The sequence below is a fragment of the Sander lucioperca genome, chromosome 8 (genome assembly GCF_008315115.2).
Source record: "Sander lucioperca isolate FBNREF2018 chromosome 8, SLUC_FBN_1.2, whole genome shotgun sequence".
In the NCBI taxonomy this organism is placed as follows: Eukaryota; Metazoa; Chordata; class Actinopteri; order Perciformes; family Percidae; genus Sander; species Sander lucioperca.
This window is the reverse complement of record NC_050180.1, coordinates 31,494,676-31,511,215: the sequence shown is the minus strand read 5'-3', so window position 1 is coordinate 31,511,215 and position 16,540 is coordinate 31,494,676. Positions and strand designations below refer to the sequence as shown.

The window sequence follows — 16,540 nt, the reverse complement described above, 5'->3', positions numbered from 1 at the left end:
TTGTAAGCTGTCTGCACTGACAGCTCTCAAGATATCATGGGGCGCTGCAGCTCCTTTAGCTCCTGAGCTAAAGCTAACAAGCTAGCCTAGTAACACAGAAACTCAACGCAAGTTACTAGAAAGGAGCAGCGCAATGCCCAGGCAGTGCCACTAATATATAACCGTGTATACATAAAATGTAGTGGTTTTCACCTGTATTTCAGCCTGCTCCACCTCCCATTGTGCTCTCTCTACTTCGAAACGGGCCCATTTGTGCTGCAGGAAGTGCAAGATCCCTGGGATACTGTACTGCGCCATAGCTGCCGCTCCAGTGTCGCCATCAGGCAGCGGTCCTTTCCCACCGCTGGGTAAAACAGAGTTGTTATTGTTGTTGAAGAACACGCCGGGCCCCGCCTGTTCGTCCATGGCCGGGCTCGGTGGAAAGCTCTGTCTGTTGTCTTGCTGATTCATGGTGCTAGATATCAACGGAAAGGCACAAATCTATCGACTGTGCTCGGTTTCCTCGGCCTGGGGTGGTTAATATGCTTTTACGTCCGTTTTGCTGAGCCCAGAGGGAAAATATGGCATTTTAAAAGTAGCCTACATTTTCGGTAGCTAGCTAACAGTACACTACAGAGAGCGACAGAGAAAACATTTCAGTTAACACATTAAGTGGAACCGAAATGAGAAACCAAAATTTGCGTTCTAATCTGGTCCGAGTACGACTGGTTGCGTAGAAACTGGTTCCATAGTGGAACTGGGTTTCGGTACCCAACCCTAGGTGCCGCAGAAAAATGAGGACTATGGTTAACTGCTCCTCAGATCTCTGCAGGGTAAATCCAGACAGCTAGCTAGACTATCTGTCCAATCTGAGTTTTCTCTTGCACGACTATTTTACAGCAGCTCCGTGCGGAACTTAGCGCCGCCCATGACGATTGCAATTGGTTTAAAGAAATGCCAATAAACCAGAGCACATTTTTCTTCCATCCCAGAATGCTGTGTGGACTAGTCAGACCCTCCTCCGCTCCGCAGCGTGTGGATGGTCTGGCAAAGTAAGACTACTTTCCTCCCAACCTCTCCTCTCTTGATAGCCTCCTCTATCCTCCTCTCTACACTCTTTCCTTCTTGTCTCAGTTTTTTTCCCCCGGCTTTTCCATGCACCTCCTACTCTCCCTCTCGTTTTTCCTAAATTTCTTCTGTTTGTTCCTCTTTTCCTCTGCCTTTCTGGCTGTGAGTTTCTCTTGTCCTTGTTTCCCGACAGTGTTTGACAAGCATGAATACGGATTGAATAATTTATTCAAAAGATATCAGAAATGACCCAATCCTAAAACACGAGGTGAGTTTTGTGCTTTTAGAATTTGTGCACAAGAAAAACCTAAATGAAAACATGACAATCCTTTTTTTTTAAAAGCACAGTTTAAAAATAATCTTAACTTAAGGTCCACTTGCTATCTTTAACCTGCATCTCACAGTTAAAGGCTCCTGAGTTGAGTTATTTATTGTCAGTCTACCGTAGTCTAATCGTGTCTCCAAGGTCAAGATTAAACTTTCACACTCAGTGCTGGCAACATTTTTGGAGAGTATAGTGAACCTCTGCCTCTTGATCCAAACTAACTGCTGCTTGCTCTCCTCAAATCAGTCCGTCAGATGTCCATACAGTACATTGTATTTGCCAAGCAGAACTATTTCTAAAAGAAATTCACAAAGTCAGCATTTGGGTGACCAAACTGTGTCCCATTGTAGTTTAGACCTCTCTTATGAAATCCAATCAGTCTGTTTTATGACATTTTAATACTCTCACAACTTAAATCTTCAACTAAGTCTATTAAAAAAAAGAAAAAAAGAAACCAATAAGTGATGATGCATAAACCCTGCACTTCAACACCTTGGGTGATTAGTCAACTAGACAGTCAGTTTTATTCTAGTTGAGTTGTATTATGATGACCGACAGGAAGCTACAAATCAAACCTACAAGAATACAAATCCAGGTTGTAAAAACAAAAGTCAAGAAATTTATTCTGCAGACTTAGAGATGGACTTTCAATGCGAGGAGGGAAAGAGAGAGACACTGAGACAGCCGGGAAACGAGAGACAGAAACTGGTTGGTGGTGTTCATGATTAAGATATGAAGCACTGAGACTGCCCTCACTGCTACACAGACTGCCTATGGCATTTTAATAAGGGCACAACCTGCAAGTGTGTGTGTGTGTGTGTGTGTGTGTGTGTGTGTGTGTGTGTGCGTGCATGCGTGTGTGCGTGCGTGCGTGCGTGCGTGTGTGCGTGTGTGTGTGTGTGTGTGTGCTCAATCACATGAAACATGCATAAGTTCTAATATTAACCCATCCCTACACTAACAATGTACATGTTGTCCTTTACCTTTGGTGGTCCTTAGTGATATTTGTCTGTACATTACTTCCTGTCCTTTCTCCATCCCCCCCCCCCCCCCCCCACCCCCCCTGCTGTTTTCCCCCCATCTGTACTGATGTCTGTTGTACTGATCTGTGTTACATTAGAGATTTGTCTATTCAAGAAATGGAGGTTGATTGGGAGAATAACTTTCCAAATGCGTGGGACATTTTTGGACCAGAACTGTGTCCAATCAAGTTGAAATGTGCATATTCATGTTTGTGTTAATGATCTGTACAGAGTATGAGATGTAATTTAGCAAAAATGTTTCTAGTTGCATGCAGCAAATCACAACATCTAGTCAATAAAGTCCTTTTAGAAACCAGTAAAATACATGAGATTTATGTTTCTGGCTTCCAACTTAAAAGGTGGTGGGGTTAGTGGGGCTTCCCTAGTGCCCCCATGTCCAAAAAGAAATGCAGAAAAAGCGCCCTCTTTCAAATGCCCTAAAACATGATAAAGTGCCCTCTAGGGTGCTCTTCTAGTGGAGAAAAACGTGATGGTGTCCTTTAGGGGTGTCCTTAAAATTGACCACGATGCAGTGCCATATTGTCTTTCTGCATGCTGGTGCCCTTTTTATTTATTTTTCGCCCCTGCCTCTCAGACAGCCTGAATCTGTCACTGTTGAGGTGACCATATCAGGGGAATAGGGCAAAGCAGGCCTAACCTTGTGTACATTCAGATTATATATAATGCACGTCATTTTGCATAACCTTGTAAACCCAATTGGCTCTAACAAGCCCACAATAACTTTCAAACAGAGCCTGTTGCAAACGCTAAAAATGCATCCAGTCTATTAATAAGTAAACCTTTTAAAACACAGATAGGCCTAATTTTTTAAATGCTAAGTGGAGTTTCCCTGTGGCAACCAGACATCCATGGCAACCATGCCGGTATATAATTAATTTGGCAGCTTTGCTTATAACAATACTGCTACTTGAACTCCCTCCACAAGGGATAATCAAGAAAAGTCAGGATGGCATTAGTATAGTTTAATTTCCGGGATTGATCTGGTACTGCCAGAAATTCCCCCGGATGTTTGTCACTCCTCTGCCGCGCTGTGGAGGAAGGTCTGGCAATGCGAGACTAGGATGGCATTAACCTATTTGAGAACAAAGTATACGTGCCAGTCTGACAGGCTGTAGAATAGTAGGGGGAAGGTATTTTGTTCAAATTGTTTAGTTCAAGTGAGGCACTGGTGGCCTAAAGGTTTAAGTCCGGTTCAATCCCCAGACCGGCAGGATAAAATCTGGGTGGGGAAAGTGAAAGAGCAGCGCTTACCACCACTGAGATGCCCTTGAGCAAGGCCCTTAACCCCAACCGCTCCAGTGGAACTGCTCTCAATCACCTGCATTAATAAATAATAAGTTAAAAAAGGTTAAAAAAAGAAGAAAGTTCAATAGATTTTCTGCGTTAACACTGTTGGATGACTAGCAGTTGAAGCACCGCTAAGTGCTAGAAGGGATATGACGCTTTCCCATTTGAGTCATCAGTACAAGCAACAAGGAAGAAAAATAAAATTGGCTGTGTACAAGGCTGTGTAAGTAAAAAACACACATCAACTACAACTCCTAAGGAGCATTGCAGTAACAAACATCAACTCAGCAAGCTCAAAACACTGCTGTTAAGGCTGCTAATGGCTAACTAAAGGTTTTTAAAGCCATTCGCAATAACAAACTGACAGAAAAACAGAAACAAAGTTGACATATATTTATAATCAATCGCCATGACATTATCCAGACTCGTATGCTCCTTTTTCTACTTTAAGGAACGCTAGGATAATTATTAATGAAAAACTTTAAAATGGGAGAGAAAAGGAGAGGTTTCCTGATCTTCCCCTTTCAAGAAGATATTCTTAAATGCAAAAACACTGAAACAAATACATTTCTCTAAGAAGAAAAAAAGATGCTGTAGTAGATTTTATGGTGCAAGTAGCATAGTAGTTACTTTTGACAGGAGTAACTGTAGGTCCATTTGTTTTTGTGACTTTATTTACAATTTTATTCATATAGTAGCCTACGCTACTTTTGTGAACCCTAGACTGTTGTAAACTCATTTCAAGCAGCAAAACAATTGAGTGTAGATATGTTTTCACAAGAGATTTGAGAAATATTTCTGCTTTAGGGCCAAATTATCTCTTCATACATTGCCCTGGAACAATTTTGGGCGTCACTATTCAGAAAGCTGAGTTTGTTCTGAACATTTTGATAGGAAACACATGGGGATCAGGTTATATGCAAAAACCCTTAAAGGTCCAATATGTACAATATACGTATTTACTGTAATAAATCCAAAAATTACCCCAATGCGTCATCAGATATTAATATGCTAAGTTGAAATACCATCTTTTCTGACAACAATGCTAATGCCATTATTTTCTCCTTTTGAAATTGCCATTCTGTGACAGAATTTCTGTTTGTGTTTTGGCCTCTGTGTTGTTATCAACTGCCCAGTTTGACAGCCAGGTCGGGTTGCCAGCTATACCTGTAAAAATGTAAACCCAGCGCACTACAGCTGTAACGTCAGTACATCCATGAAAGCAGCAAACAAACAAATGGGATCAACGTAGATAAATTCTACCCGACCTAAAAAAACGCTAACCCTGCTAACGTTACCGGAGGACCAGGCAGGCGGGCCACGGCTGTTTACAACGTGTAACGTTAGCCTGTTCTGTTATTTTAAGCCTCTGAGGTCTAATAGCATATTTAGATATCTTCTTGAATTCTCCTTTTAAAAGTGCAATATGTAATACTGACAGCTAGTGTTACTACTACTGTTAGTACAAATTCAAAATACTTGGAGAGAGTCTTCTCCCCCGCCCCCTCCTCCCCAGACTCGAAGGTCACGGAGGTTGCCAGGCTGAGAACGCAGCATCCACAATAAAGTTGCTAGACGCTTGTCTCACATAGCTAGACATTACTCCACAGCACAGCGACGTAACGTTAGATGCTGGCTATATTGACAGTCATAGAAGCCTGCGCTCACGCGGACCTTTGTACCCAACGGACAAACACACTTTTTCGGCTTAGAATTACTGTAGGAACCGCTAAAAACACAACAACCTCACTGTCCTCTCCATCCGACGTACATACACACTTTCTAGGCTTAGAATTATGGTAGGAATCGCTAAAAATAACACTACCTTGCCGTCCTCTCCACCTGACTGAACACACTATATTGGCTTAGAATTACGGCAACAATCGCTAAACACAATGCAAACTTACGGTCCCCTCTTCCCGATTTACAGCCCCCCTCTCTTGGCTTAAAAAGGCTTTAAATTAATTAAAGATCGGTTTTCTTTTCAGAACTTTACTAACTGAGCAGCTTTGTCTTGTCTGAGAGAATGTTAAATAAGATAAAATGTTCTGTATTTTAGCTATAGCTACACACTATAGCGTCCGTTAATAATTACAGGGCAAAGTTCAGGTAATTAGCTGCCAGAACTTCTTTCTGCTATTTTAAGGATTTATTTCTTAGAGTGACAGGGGCATCTCATACAGTTCCTGATGTAGAGCCCTTAAAAGTGAAATATCAAATTACAGAGAAAGGCTGAGACACAGTTGTTGTTTCAGAGGCTTTTATTGCTAACACACAGTTCAACCAACAACACCCTCTCCATCTGTCTTCCTCTTTCTGGCCCTCAGGCGGCTGATATAGTTTTACTCTAAACAGTAACCTTTGACACCTGCACTTTCAGCCCTGCCAGGATGTTTTCACCAAAACAATCTCAGTAACATAATCGCCTCTGCTTTTATTGACTCGGGTGGAATCTCCACGAGCAGAATATGTGACCACTTCCAGCTTCTTCTGCTGCAGGGAAGCGTTCACCTTGACATTTTAGTAAACTCTTCCCATTGTTCATTACGGCATTGCTGCTATGGTTGTTGTACTGGCTCATACCTTTCTCACTCTCATGTTTTGCAGGCTGGAGATTCAACACACTTGCAAACTATTTGGCCGTTGTCATGCCAGTTCTACACTTGTCAACCAGCGCCACCAACAAGAAACAGGTCCGTAGATGGGGCGTGGGGGGGGATAGGGGGGTGTTCGGGTGGTTTGTCCAACCCCCCCCACTGCCAAATGTCCACAATTTAAGTCAGTTTTTTTTGTGGACTAGTTTTGTTGTTGTTGTAATAAACAAGTTTGTTAGTGTGGTCTTTAAACTTGTGAACTGTGTGTGTGTGTGTGTGTGTGTGTGTGTGTGTGTGTGTGTGTGCGTGCGTGCGTGCGTGTGGTACATGACCTTTGTAAGCAATTTGACAACTTTGTAGAAAACATTTTCGGGGCATCAAAAAGCGTGCTTGTTAAGATACCAGCAGACACCAGCACAAATGAGTGCATAAAAAAGTCACCAAAATGATAATAATTAAATAGAAAATAAGGGAAAAAGTGCAAAAAGTTTAAAAGAACCCCTCTTCCACTAGGCTGGCTACAGCCCTGGGAAAGGAAAGTAATAGCAGCAGTAGTTTAAAGCCCCAGATGTAGGTGTGTTGATGCTCCCATCTGGAGTCAATGAGAGTAATACCCGTCCTCACTCCCAACTTGTAAAATACAAAGCAAAAATCACCCTTCAGCATGTGTATTGAACGCACCGGGCAGCGCAACTGCAGCGCAACTGCATTGTGACAGCAGCGCAACAGCGGCGCTGTAAGATGACATAGTATTAAGAACGACAACGGTAGCGAGTAGTATGAAAGACCGAAGTACCGGGAAAAGACGTTGGTTGGGGTGATGGATGGGTCAAATAACACAGGACTTTCACCCAGGAGGCCGGGGTTCGTGTCCCGTTCTTGTACTGTGTGTCACAGAAACGTACGTTTTATAAAGATGATTTTTTTTGGGGCATTTTTAGGCCTTTATTTCCACGAGACAGCTGAAGACATGGAAGGGGGGAGAGAGAGGGGGGAATGACATGCAGCAAAGGGCCGCAGGTCGGAGTCGGACCTGCGGCCGCTGCGTCAAGGAGTAAACCTCTATATATTTGTGCGCCTGCTCTACCAACTGAGCTAACCCGGCCACGAAACGTACATTTTATAACCCCACTCATGATCTTTTCCTAAATTTAACTGTCCCGTTCGTGGCCCGTTCTTGTACGGCGTGTCACTGAAACGTACATTTTATAACCCTATTCAACCACAATCTTTTCCTAAACCTAACGCATGTCAGTCAGTACGTCCCGACCCAGAGCTTCAAAAGTGACGCCAAGAGTCCCGACACTTAAGGAGACTTTTCGCGTGAATAACAAACACCAAAGGCCCATGACCAAGCGTCCGTATTTTACGCGTTGGGAGAGTGAGAATGTGTTGGATATAGCGTCTGCTGGTATGAACCTTGACAGCAGATAACAGTGTTAATGTCATAACCTTCTGCAGGGTTTCACTTTATCCAGACTTCAGTTGTAGTGTAGCTGCAGATACACAAGATTACAATACATCAGATGTACCAAAAATGATGTGGTGAGTATTCAATAAAAAAAAATGTCACACTCAGTTCAATGTCAAGTGTCTTGAGTCTGATCGTTTGTCTGTGTTTCTGTTTGCGTGTCGTGACTTTTCTGCTGTTTCATCCACATGGCAGCGTACAGACCTCCCTGGACCAACAGCTCGTCATGTCTGAACAGAAGGAGAAAATGGGATGAGATGAGATAAGGAACTAACAAACTTAACGAAAACTACATCATCAAACAAGGCTCAGTAACTCTTCTCTGACTGTCTAAAAAAAAATGCAATATTTAGAAACTGTTGTCCCCCTCAAGTTTCTGGTATTTCCATTCTGATGCACACATTTAAAATGTGGATAAAAATTAAAAAAACACTTGAGAGGAAAGTCAGAGGAGTCACTCAGGAGAGCTCAAACCTCTGCCCATGTGCTGATAAAGCTGCAGCCTTCAAAGTTTTGTGTTTAATATTTGTCTTCCAGATTGAATAAAAAATAAAATAAAAGAGCAAGTGAGAGCAAATAACCCAACTTGGACATCAAAAATGTCAGACTTTTCCTTTACCAGCTCAACCTTGACACCTAAAAATGGAGTTCATATATAACACATTTGTATTAGTAAATACAATGTGTAGGAGATGTGCTGTCAGGGCTACATGCTGTTTTTTTTTTTTTTATTAAACATAAAGAAGGAAATGTTTTTATTGTACGTGCCAGCTGTTCATTGCCAATACAAAATGTTTATACAGTATAGAAAGAACAAACCAGATTTTATTTATTATCTTACAATACCTGCTATGGTGAGGTACAAAAAGATAAAAAAAAAAAAAAAAAAGGGAGCAACATTTTTTTTTTAAACAAAAGGATAGAAATTAAAGTCAGAGGAGAGCAGACAGGAGAGAAGGTGTGTCACTCGTAATGTCTTGTGACACCAGAGCGGCTTTAAAAACAAAGTTGAGCTGTATAAAATCCTCCTGCAGACTTTAACCAACTTTACTATAAATTAGTAAAACCAGAAGTGTGTCACTGTCTGGACTGCCAGACGGGGAAAAAGAGAGAGAGAGAGAGAGAGAGAGAGAGAGAGAGAGAGAGAGAGAGAGAGAGAGAGACAGAGAGAGACAGAGAGAGAGAGAGATGCTCAGAAATAAGGATACAGACAAACTGAGCAAGATAGAGGGAGCAAGGGTAAGAACAAGTTGATGCAGAGGAAACAGACAAGCAGAAATGCAGAGAAAGAATGAGAAACAAGGAGGGGAAATAAAGAGAAGCATGGGCAGATAGAGTGGAAGAGGAGGTCAAGAGGTCAAGAGGTCAAAAGGACAGGAAAATAAAGAAAGCAGATGAGGAAAAAGAGAAAATGATGCTAAGGCTCATCTTATCACAAAGGAGCACTCCACTGATTTAACACAGCACTCCAATAACATTGTCAGACCCAAAAAAACATTCTTCTTTCTTGTTAAAACCTGGCGCCTATACTACCCACAACTTGATTACTGACAATTTGTTTTCTGATAGTGCACTCCATTTACCTCGGAACTCGGGAAGCTGAAGCTGGGAATGCTAACCCTAACCCTAACCCTAACCCTAACCCGAGTTGAACACGTTCCATTTACAAGTCGGATTTTCATTGTTTTCATTAGCTCTAGCCATTGTTAGCAAGGCCAGTTTATAACAACGCATTATGCGTTTTTTTGTGCATACAAACAGCGTAATAACGTGTCCACAGACAGAAGATGGACAGCGCTGGCTGTACGACTGATTTAGTGAGAGGTGGGAGGTCTTTAGGAATTTGGTTCATTCGTTAGTGAGTTTTAATTGCTCTTTTATGTCAGCTAGTATTGGCCATGTGTCATGCTGTCTGCAGACAAAGACACCGGGAAGATGCAGACAGAGAAAAAACAGCTGATCAGTCATATGAGTTAAATGTTCGCTATGTCAAAACGTTTTCGACAAAGGCGCTTTCCAATCCGATTTAGCGCATTTACTCTTTTTCAACAAAGGCAAAAACCACCCCCAAAAAACTATTTAAATAAACTTAAACAAGAGTTTGGCTTGAATAAAACAGAGCAAGAGAAGACTGAACCAGGTAAACCACCTGAGACCTAACAGGGTAATTGGGCTGTGCCTGTCCCACTCCTTAACAGATGTTTGTTCGAAGACAATAGCCAAAAGATGTTTTAGAGTGGACGAAGATCCTTACAAAACCACCTAAAAACATTAGTTTGGACGCATGTTGTAATAAAACATGAACAGCGTTTTCAGAATTAGCCATCTTAGCGTGGATGTAGTCCTTGTAAAGAATGTTAAGCACAGGGACAGCCTGAGGACGGGATGATGCCTCTTCCTGTCTCTGTTTCATGATACACTCTCACACTTTGTGGGAGGAAATTGTGTGTATTCTGACACCGGAGGTTGAATGGACCTGTCTTGTGTTTACATCACAGTGTCGATCAAAAGATGAATGCTTTTTGGTTGGTGCCTGCAGGGGAAACCAAAGTCCCTGCACCACAGCCCTGTATGTGACCAACTCATCTCTCAGGTGTGTTCTAATCGATACCTAAGTGTTATTACGGACAATACATTCAGCTGGATGATCTATGTTTATCAGAAGTTAAACATTAGAGAGTGAGATTGCCTCTTGCTTGCCACTGCCTGTGTGTGTGTGTGTGTGTGTGTGTGTGTGTGTGTGTGTGTGTGTGAGAGTGTGAAAGTGACCTCAGTGTGTTGAAGTCTTCATTACCAGCTCCTATATCAATGGACTATATGCATCGGAATTGTCCACTCCACCGTGTGTGTGTGTGTTCGTGCGTGCATGTGTGTGTGTGTGTGTGTGTGTGTGTGTTTTGTGGTCCATCACAGCCTCTGGGGCTTAGAAGGATAGCAGAGGGGGTTTAGGGTCACACACAAAAACCCACTCTAAGGTTTTGATCTACAGATAACAAATTTGCAAGCACTTAGGACACACACAATCATTCAGGTGTGTCACACAGGCACGCACACGCACACAAGCACGCATCAGTGGCTGTTAAAAATGTCCTGATGACATCCCCAAAACACAACCGTACCTTCCTCTTTCTGCTATCTGTCCGTTGTGAACCACCAGGATCTGGTTTGCTCCGACAATGGTGGACAACCTGCAACATCAGACATCAAACATTATTCCTCTTTAATTTACTCATAATCATGTGGGCTGTTTTATATTGTTATCTATTAGGCATGAAATAAAAAGCCAGTGTCCAAGAGTTTGTGTTTTAGTTTGGTGGGGGTGATAGTGACCAGTTGGAAAGTTTTGACATAGCCTATCGCCAAACCCTAGTGTGCCCATAACAACAGTAAGTACGCCAAAATTGAACCAGGTCTGGTCAGCTTCGTTTCCACTTTCGTATAAGTTTGACTAAGCTGGAGGTTTGTTAATAATCCGTATGAACGTGTGACTGTTTGGGTTTCTTGGACTCCTCCGTGATGTAGCTGCGTTCCGAGATTGCAAAATGAATTACAATGTTATTAAAGTGCTCATATTATGCTCATTTTCAGGTTCATAATTGTATTAAGAGGTTATATCAGATTAGGTTTACATGGTTTCATTTTCAAAAAACACCATATTTTTGTTGTACTGCTACAGAGTGAGGCATCACACTTCTGTTCCATCTTTGTTGGGAGTCGCACATGCTCAGTACCTAGGTAAGGACTACTAGCCAGTCAGAAGCAGAGTATGAGGGCGTGCCATGCTAGCAGCTAGGCGAGCATTATAACGTGTTATAAAGTGACTCACATTTGTCTCTGAAGTAAAGGCTGGACTACAATAGAGCTGTTTGGAGCAGTTTGTAAACAGTGTTTTCTGTTGGAGATGGTAAGTCCCTTTGGGGTGGACTTCGGTCTTTTTCACTTTGTAAACGTGCACAAAAAAGATATATAACACAATATAGGAAAGGGAAAAAGCCCAAAAGCATAATATGAGCACTTTAATATTAAGATTAAGACATACTTTATTGGTCCCGCAAGGGGAAATTCCAAGAATCTTTCAGAATACATACGAGTGAGTCGCTCGAATGACGGCCGGCATGTTGCGCCTCCATCTTTGAAATACATTAGCCAAAGAGGGACATACCTCCGCCTTTCGCCCTTTTACATGCAGTGGCACCTCGCACCGTGATGAATGCCAGGGGGAGATTACTCGCCAGGGAAGCGAAAAAGAGAATTAAAACGACAACGCGACAGGCAAAGCAACAAGACCAAAGGTAATATTGGAGTGGCTAGAACAGCTGCGTGTAAACGATGGAGATACTAAGAGCTAATGGGAGGGGCTAGAAAGTAATATTCAGTTGCTTGTCATATACAATTTCACTGCTAGATGGGAGATATTCTTAAACAATGTAGCTTTAAGTTCAGTTTGCTCAAGGGCACCATGGCAGTGCCCAGGACTTGAACCGGGAACTTGAATCGGCGACCCGCCGGTACCCAAGCCAAGTCCCTGTAGGCTGAGCTACTGCCGCCCCAATTATGAACAACAGATGCAATGGCCAGGGCTAGGAACACAGGATCCAAGCTGTAATGAACCAGAAATACTCTTAAAACACACAGTATGTGTGAAGTGCCACAACGGTGCCAACTAGCGTCTTCCCATCACTTCAGAGGAAGGAAGATAGTAATTCCAGAGGTGCCAGAGGTCGGGAAGAGGGGGATAAGATGAGGAAATGGGAAAAGAGGGAGACACATGCTGTAGAAAGAGAGAGAGGGAGGGAGTCGTAACATGTGGTTAGATGTTAAATATGTTCAGCTGTCTTATAAAAGTAAAATGCAATGTCATTCCTCAGTAATCACTAACAGAAACACACAAACACACTCATGCTTCAGTTCTGTTATCACAAACCAACACAAACACACGCACACACACGTACACACACACGCACGCACGCACGCACACACACACACACACACACACACACACACACACGCAGCTGAGTGTTGGAGGACTCTGTATGAACTGGAATGGACTCTGTAAATTATTAAAAGTTAATATTTATGACCCAATCTCTAATGAGAGTCTAATTAAAGACACGGTGATCTAACTGGCCCTCAGCTCCGGACTCAACTTTGTGATGTGACCCAATGGGGAGTCCGAGAATTATTTCCAATGTGTTGTAAGATATCCATAGATGTGTGATGTTCAGTGTTTTTCTTTAAGAAATAAAAATGCTTGAGAGAAATGTACGAATCTGATGTGAAACTAAAAAGAGGTAATTGAAATGTGGGGGGGACGTGTTGCCCTCACCCCCCAGTGGAAGTTATACCCTTGCACACGACACTGCGCAGAACAAAAAAATGGTCCTGCTACCAAAGAGAGCTCATGCCTCTCCAAACTGCTGAGTGTCACTTTAAGCTTCAGCAGACCTACCACTCTGCTTTAATGTCATCAAGGCTATCTTTGGACGTCCACCTTCAATATTTGATAGAAAACTTCGGTCAAAGGTAGAAATATCTCTCCCTAGAGACTGCAGACGTCAAAGTTTTTTTTATCCACTCATTCAGGCCTTACAGCAGGAAGAAAACACCTAGTGTGTTTACATGCAGGCAGAATACTCTGGGTATATAGTTCATGTCCTGTTTTTAAGGTCAGGTTCAGGATAAACTTTATACTGCATATCTTCTCCTCGGCTGTGATGCAGTGAAGGATAAAATCAACTCATGTTACCATCTTTCTAAGCCAGACGTAAACGTTTATGACACAAATCCAGTGTCAGTGGTGGAACGTAACTAAGTACATTTGCTCAAGTACTGTACTTAAGTACAACTTTGAGCTACTTGTACTGTACTTTACGTGAGTCTTTTCTTTTCATGCCACTTTCTACTTCTACTCCACAACATTTCAGAGAGAAATATTGTACTTTTTACTCCACCACATAAATCTGACAGCTTTAGTTACAAGATACTTTAGGAATTAAGATTTTTGCACACAAAACACATGTAGTCGTGGCCAGTGCGTGAGTCTAGTGCCCATCAGTATGAGTGTATAAATAGTATGTTGAGACCGAATGTAACCGTGCAACCACTTGAGTCTAATGTAATCAAGCAGTGTCTTGGTTCCTGGCGGGGGAAGTAAACGCGCGATCACCCCGATGCCTGGTTGCCAAGCCGGCAACCACTTTAAAAAGTTAGCGTTGAGCCCTGCTTTTACTTTTAATACTTTAAATGCAGTTTCCTGATGATACTTTTTAGTTAAGTAACATTTTTAATGCAGGACTTTTACTTGTACCAGAGTATTTTTACAGTGTGGTATTAGCACTTTTACTTAAGTTAAGGATCTGAATACTTTTTTCACCACTGTCCAGTGTTTACACTTAACAAAAGCTAGCTCAATGTTCACACACATTAAATTGAACTTGTTCACCTTCAGAGTTTATTTTATTTTACATTTATGACTTTTGAACTAAGTTCACAGTCCCAAAAAATTAAGTAGTTTACGTTCATTTATTCAGTTTTTTGTTAGATACCCTGAGCTCTTTTTCAGTATAACCTCCGATGCTTCAATCCGATGTGTGTCGTCGTTTTTTCGGGCACAATATGCATAAAGTTGTATTTTTTCAAACTAGAAATAGGAGCTGCTCTGCTACTTTTTAAGCGAAACACACTTTGGCTTTTGTTTTCAAGTGTTTTTAAGACAATAGAATTTCATTAGAGCGTGCAGGAATTAATCCAAGTTAAAGAAGGGTAAAGAAGGGTAAAGAAAGGTAAAGAAAGGTCTTTAAAACAATGAAACCTTATGCCAGTAAAATACAACATACTTAGGTTTACCCATCCTTTAAGTGTTTCACCAAGTCATTGCAAGTCACTACCACCTAAATACTGTAAATGGCAAGATGAGAAGTTCATGGCTCAGCTTTATCAGCAGATTGCTACCATGTTCAAGAGATTGGGAAACATTCCCTCTGTACAATAACTGAAGTTGATTAAAGAGAGATTTCAGCTCACCCTTCAGAGTGAAATCATGACCTGTCTGTTGTGATTGTGTGTGGTTTTAATTGAATTTAAGGCCCAAATGATGAAGTCAATAAACCGTCCTGATCCTATGCGCAGACTCCATCTGTTGCTGCTATTGAAAGATTAAGAAGCTGGTGGATCAAAGACTGCTGGTCAGTGTAAGGTCTAAGAGAATGAGCCCCGTACAATTAATTAAGAAAGGAAGATCATAAATAAAAAAGAGCTCAAAGCTCAGCTGGTTTCAGTACTAGACACAGATGATTAGTTACAGATAACATCTGTAAACAATGTTTGTATGCATGGGTCAGTTTGCATAGTTGTGCACACTCACATGCGTGTGCAATGGGTAAAAATGCATCAATAATATTACTGTATAAAAACACTAGTGCCCCGTTTCGACTCAACTCACTTTTGGTGCTAGGTGATTTTACTCCCCCCACTGCGGATAATAACAATGGTGGAAAATACAATGTTGTGAATCTGTTGCATTCCATTCTGTACAAACTCTGAACAAAGCCTCTCACATCTGTTTTAATTAGTGGATACAGGCTGTTCTCATGAAGCATTCGTACATATCGCTATGAAAAGTAAAGCACCGTAATTCCTATGTATTCCACATATGTTTTGCTGTATGCACCTCAGTGATTGCTGCTGTATAAGAGCGTAAAGGTCTTTGTAGAGAGGAGGTTGGGGTGAATGTTTGTGTCCTTAAACACAGGGCTTTCAAGCGGGGCAGCGAAGTTCATGTCCTGGAAGAAGTTAAGGAAAAAACACAAGACTTTCACCCAGGAAACAGGTGTTTGTGTCGCGGGAGTACTACTTAAGGAGAACAGAGTTTAAACCCAAACCACAATCTTTAAAAAAAAAAAAAAAAAAAATAGCTTTGGTGCCTAAACTTAACAGTCGTCGCCGCATGATGCTCACCTTTTGTCAGCTAAACTCAACTACCCGGTGTCACATGACCAGCCAGCGGGCGCCTTATTTCGTAGTATATCATACAACAACACATTCACTCCCATCGCGTAAAATATGGACGGATGGTCACGTGCCTTTGGCGTTGTTATTGACGCTAAAACTCTCCTCAATCGTCATATCTAAACACGCTTGGTTGCGACTATAATTGGCGTCACACAAAAATTGTGCATGGGCTTAGAAAAGGTACGTTTCCGTGACACGCGGGACAAGAACAGGACAGTTGGGTTTAGGAAATGAAGAAAAGGACAAGAACGGGACAGTTTGGTTTAGGAAAAGTGACACACGGACACAAACCCCGGTCTCCGGGGTGAAAGTCTTGTGTTGTTTGACCCACCCACCACACCAACCACCCTCCCTTCACAGAATTTCAGGCTTTCATACTACTCGCTACCGTTGCTGCTCTTAATACTACGTCATCTTACAGCGCTGCGTAGCTGCTGCTCTGCCCGTTGCGTTCCATACATACGCAGAAGGGTCCTTTTTGCGTCATATCTGACGCTGACAGCCACTGCCCAAGCGTCCGTATTTTCGGAGTGAGAACGGTTTGCATACGAATTGGTGTGCATACGTTTTTGTACAATATCATTCAAACCCATTCATGAGAATGCGTTGGCGGATGACAACAACAGTGGAGAATACAATGTTGTGAAAATGTTACATTCCATTTTGTACAAACTCTGAACAAAGCCTCTCTCATCTGTTTTAATTTGTATCATAAATTGTTTCAGTTTTCCTTCTTGAAGATGTATCTGTGTGAACCGACCTT

The 16,540-nt window shown here is 41.9% G+C and overlaps 1 protein-coding gene across 1 annotated transcript in view; it reads right to left on the bottom strand.

Moving 5' to 3' along the window:
• Positions 1 to 7,547: 7,547 nt before the first annotated feature.
• abcb6b (ATP-binding cassette, sub-family B (MDR/TAP), member 6b) overlaps positions 7,548 to 16,540 on the bottom strand; it is a 42,762-nt gene continuing 33,769 nt past the window's right edge. The window contains exons 18-19 of the mRNA XM_031300449.2: positions 10,887 to 10,955; positions 7,548 to 7,997 (exon numbers count right to left, since the gene is read on the bottom strand). Coding sequence (XP_031156309.1) covers positions 7,883 to 7,997; positions 10,887 to 10,955 — 184 coding nt within the window. The 3' untranslated portion in view covers positions 7,548 to 7,882. The remainder of the gene's footprint in view (positions 7,998 to 10,886; positions 10,956 to 16,540) is intronic.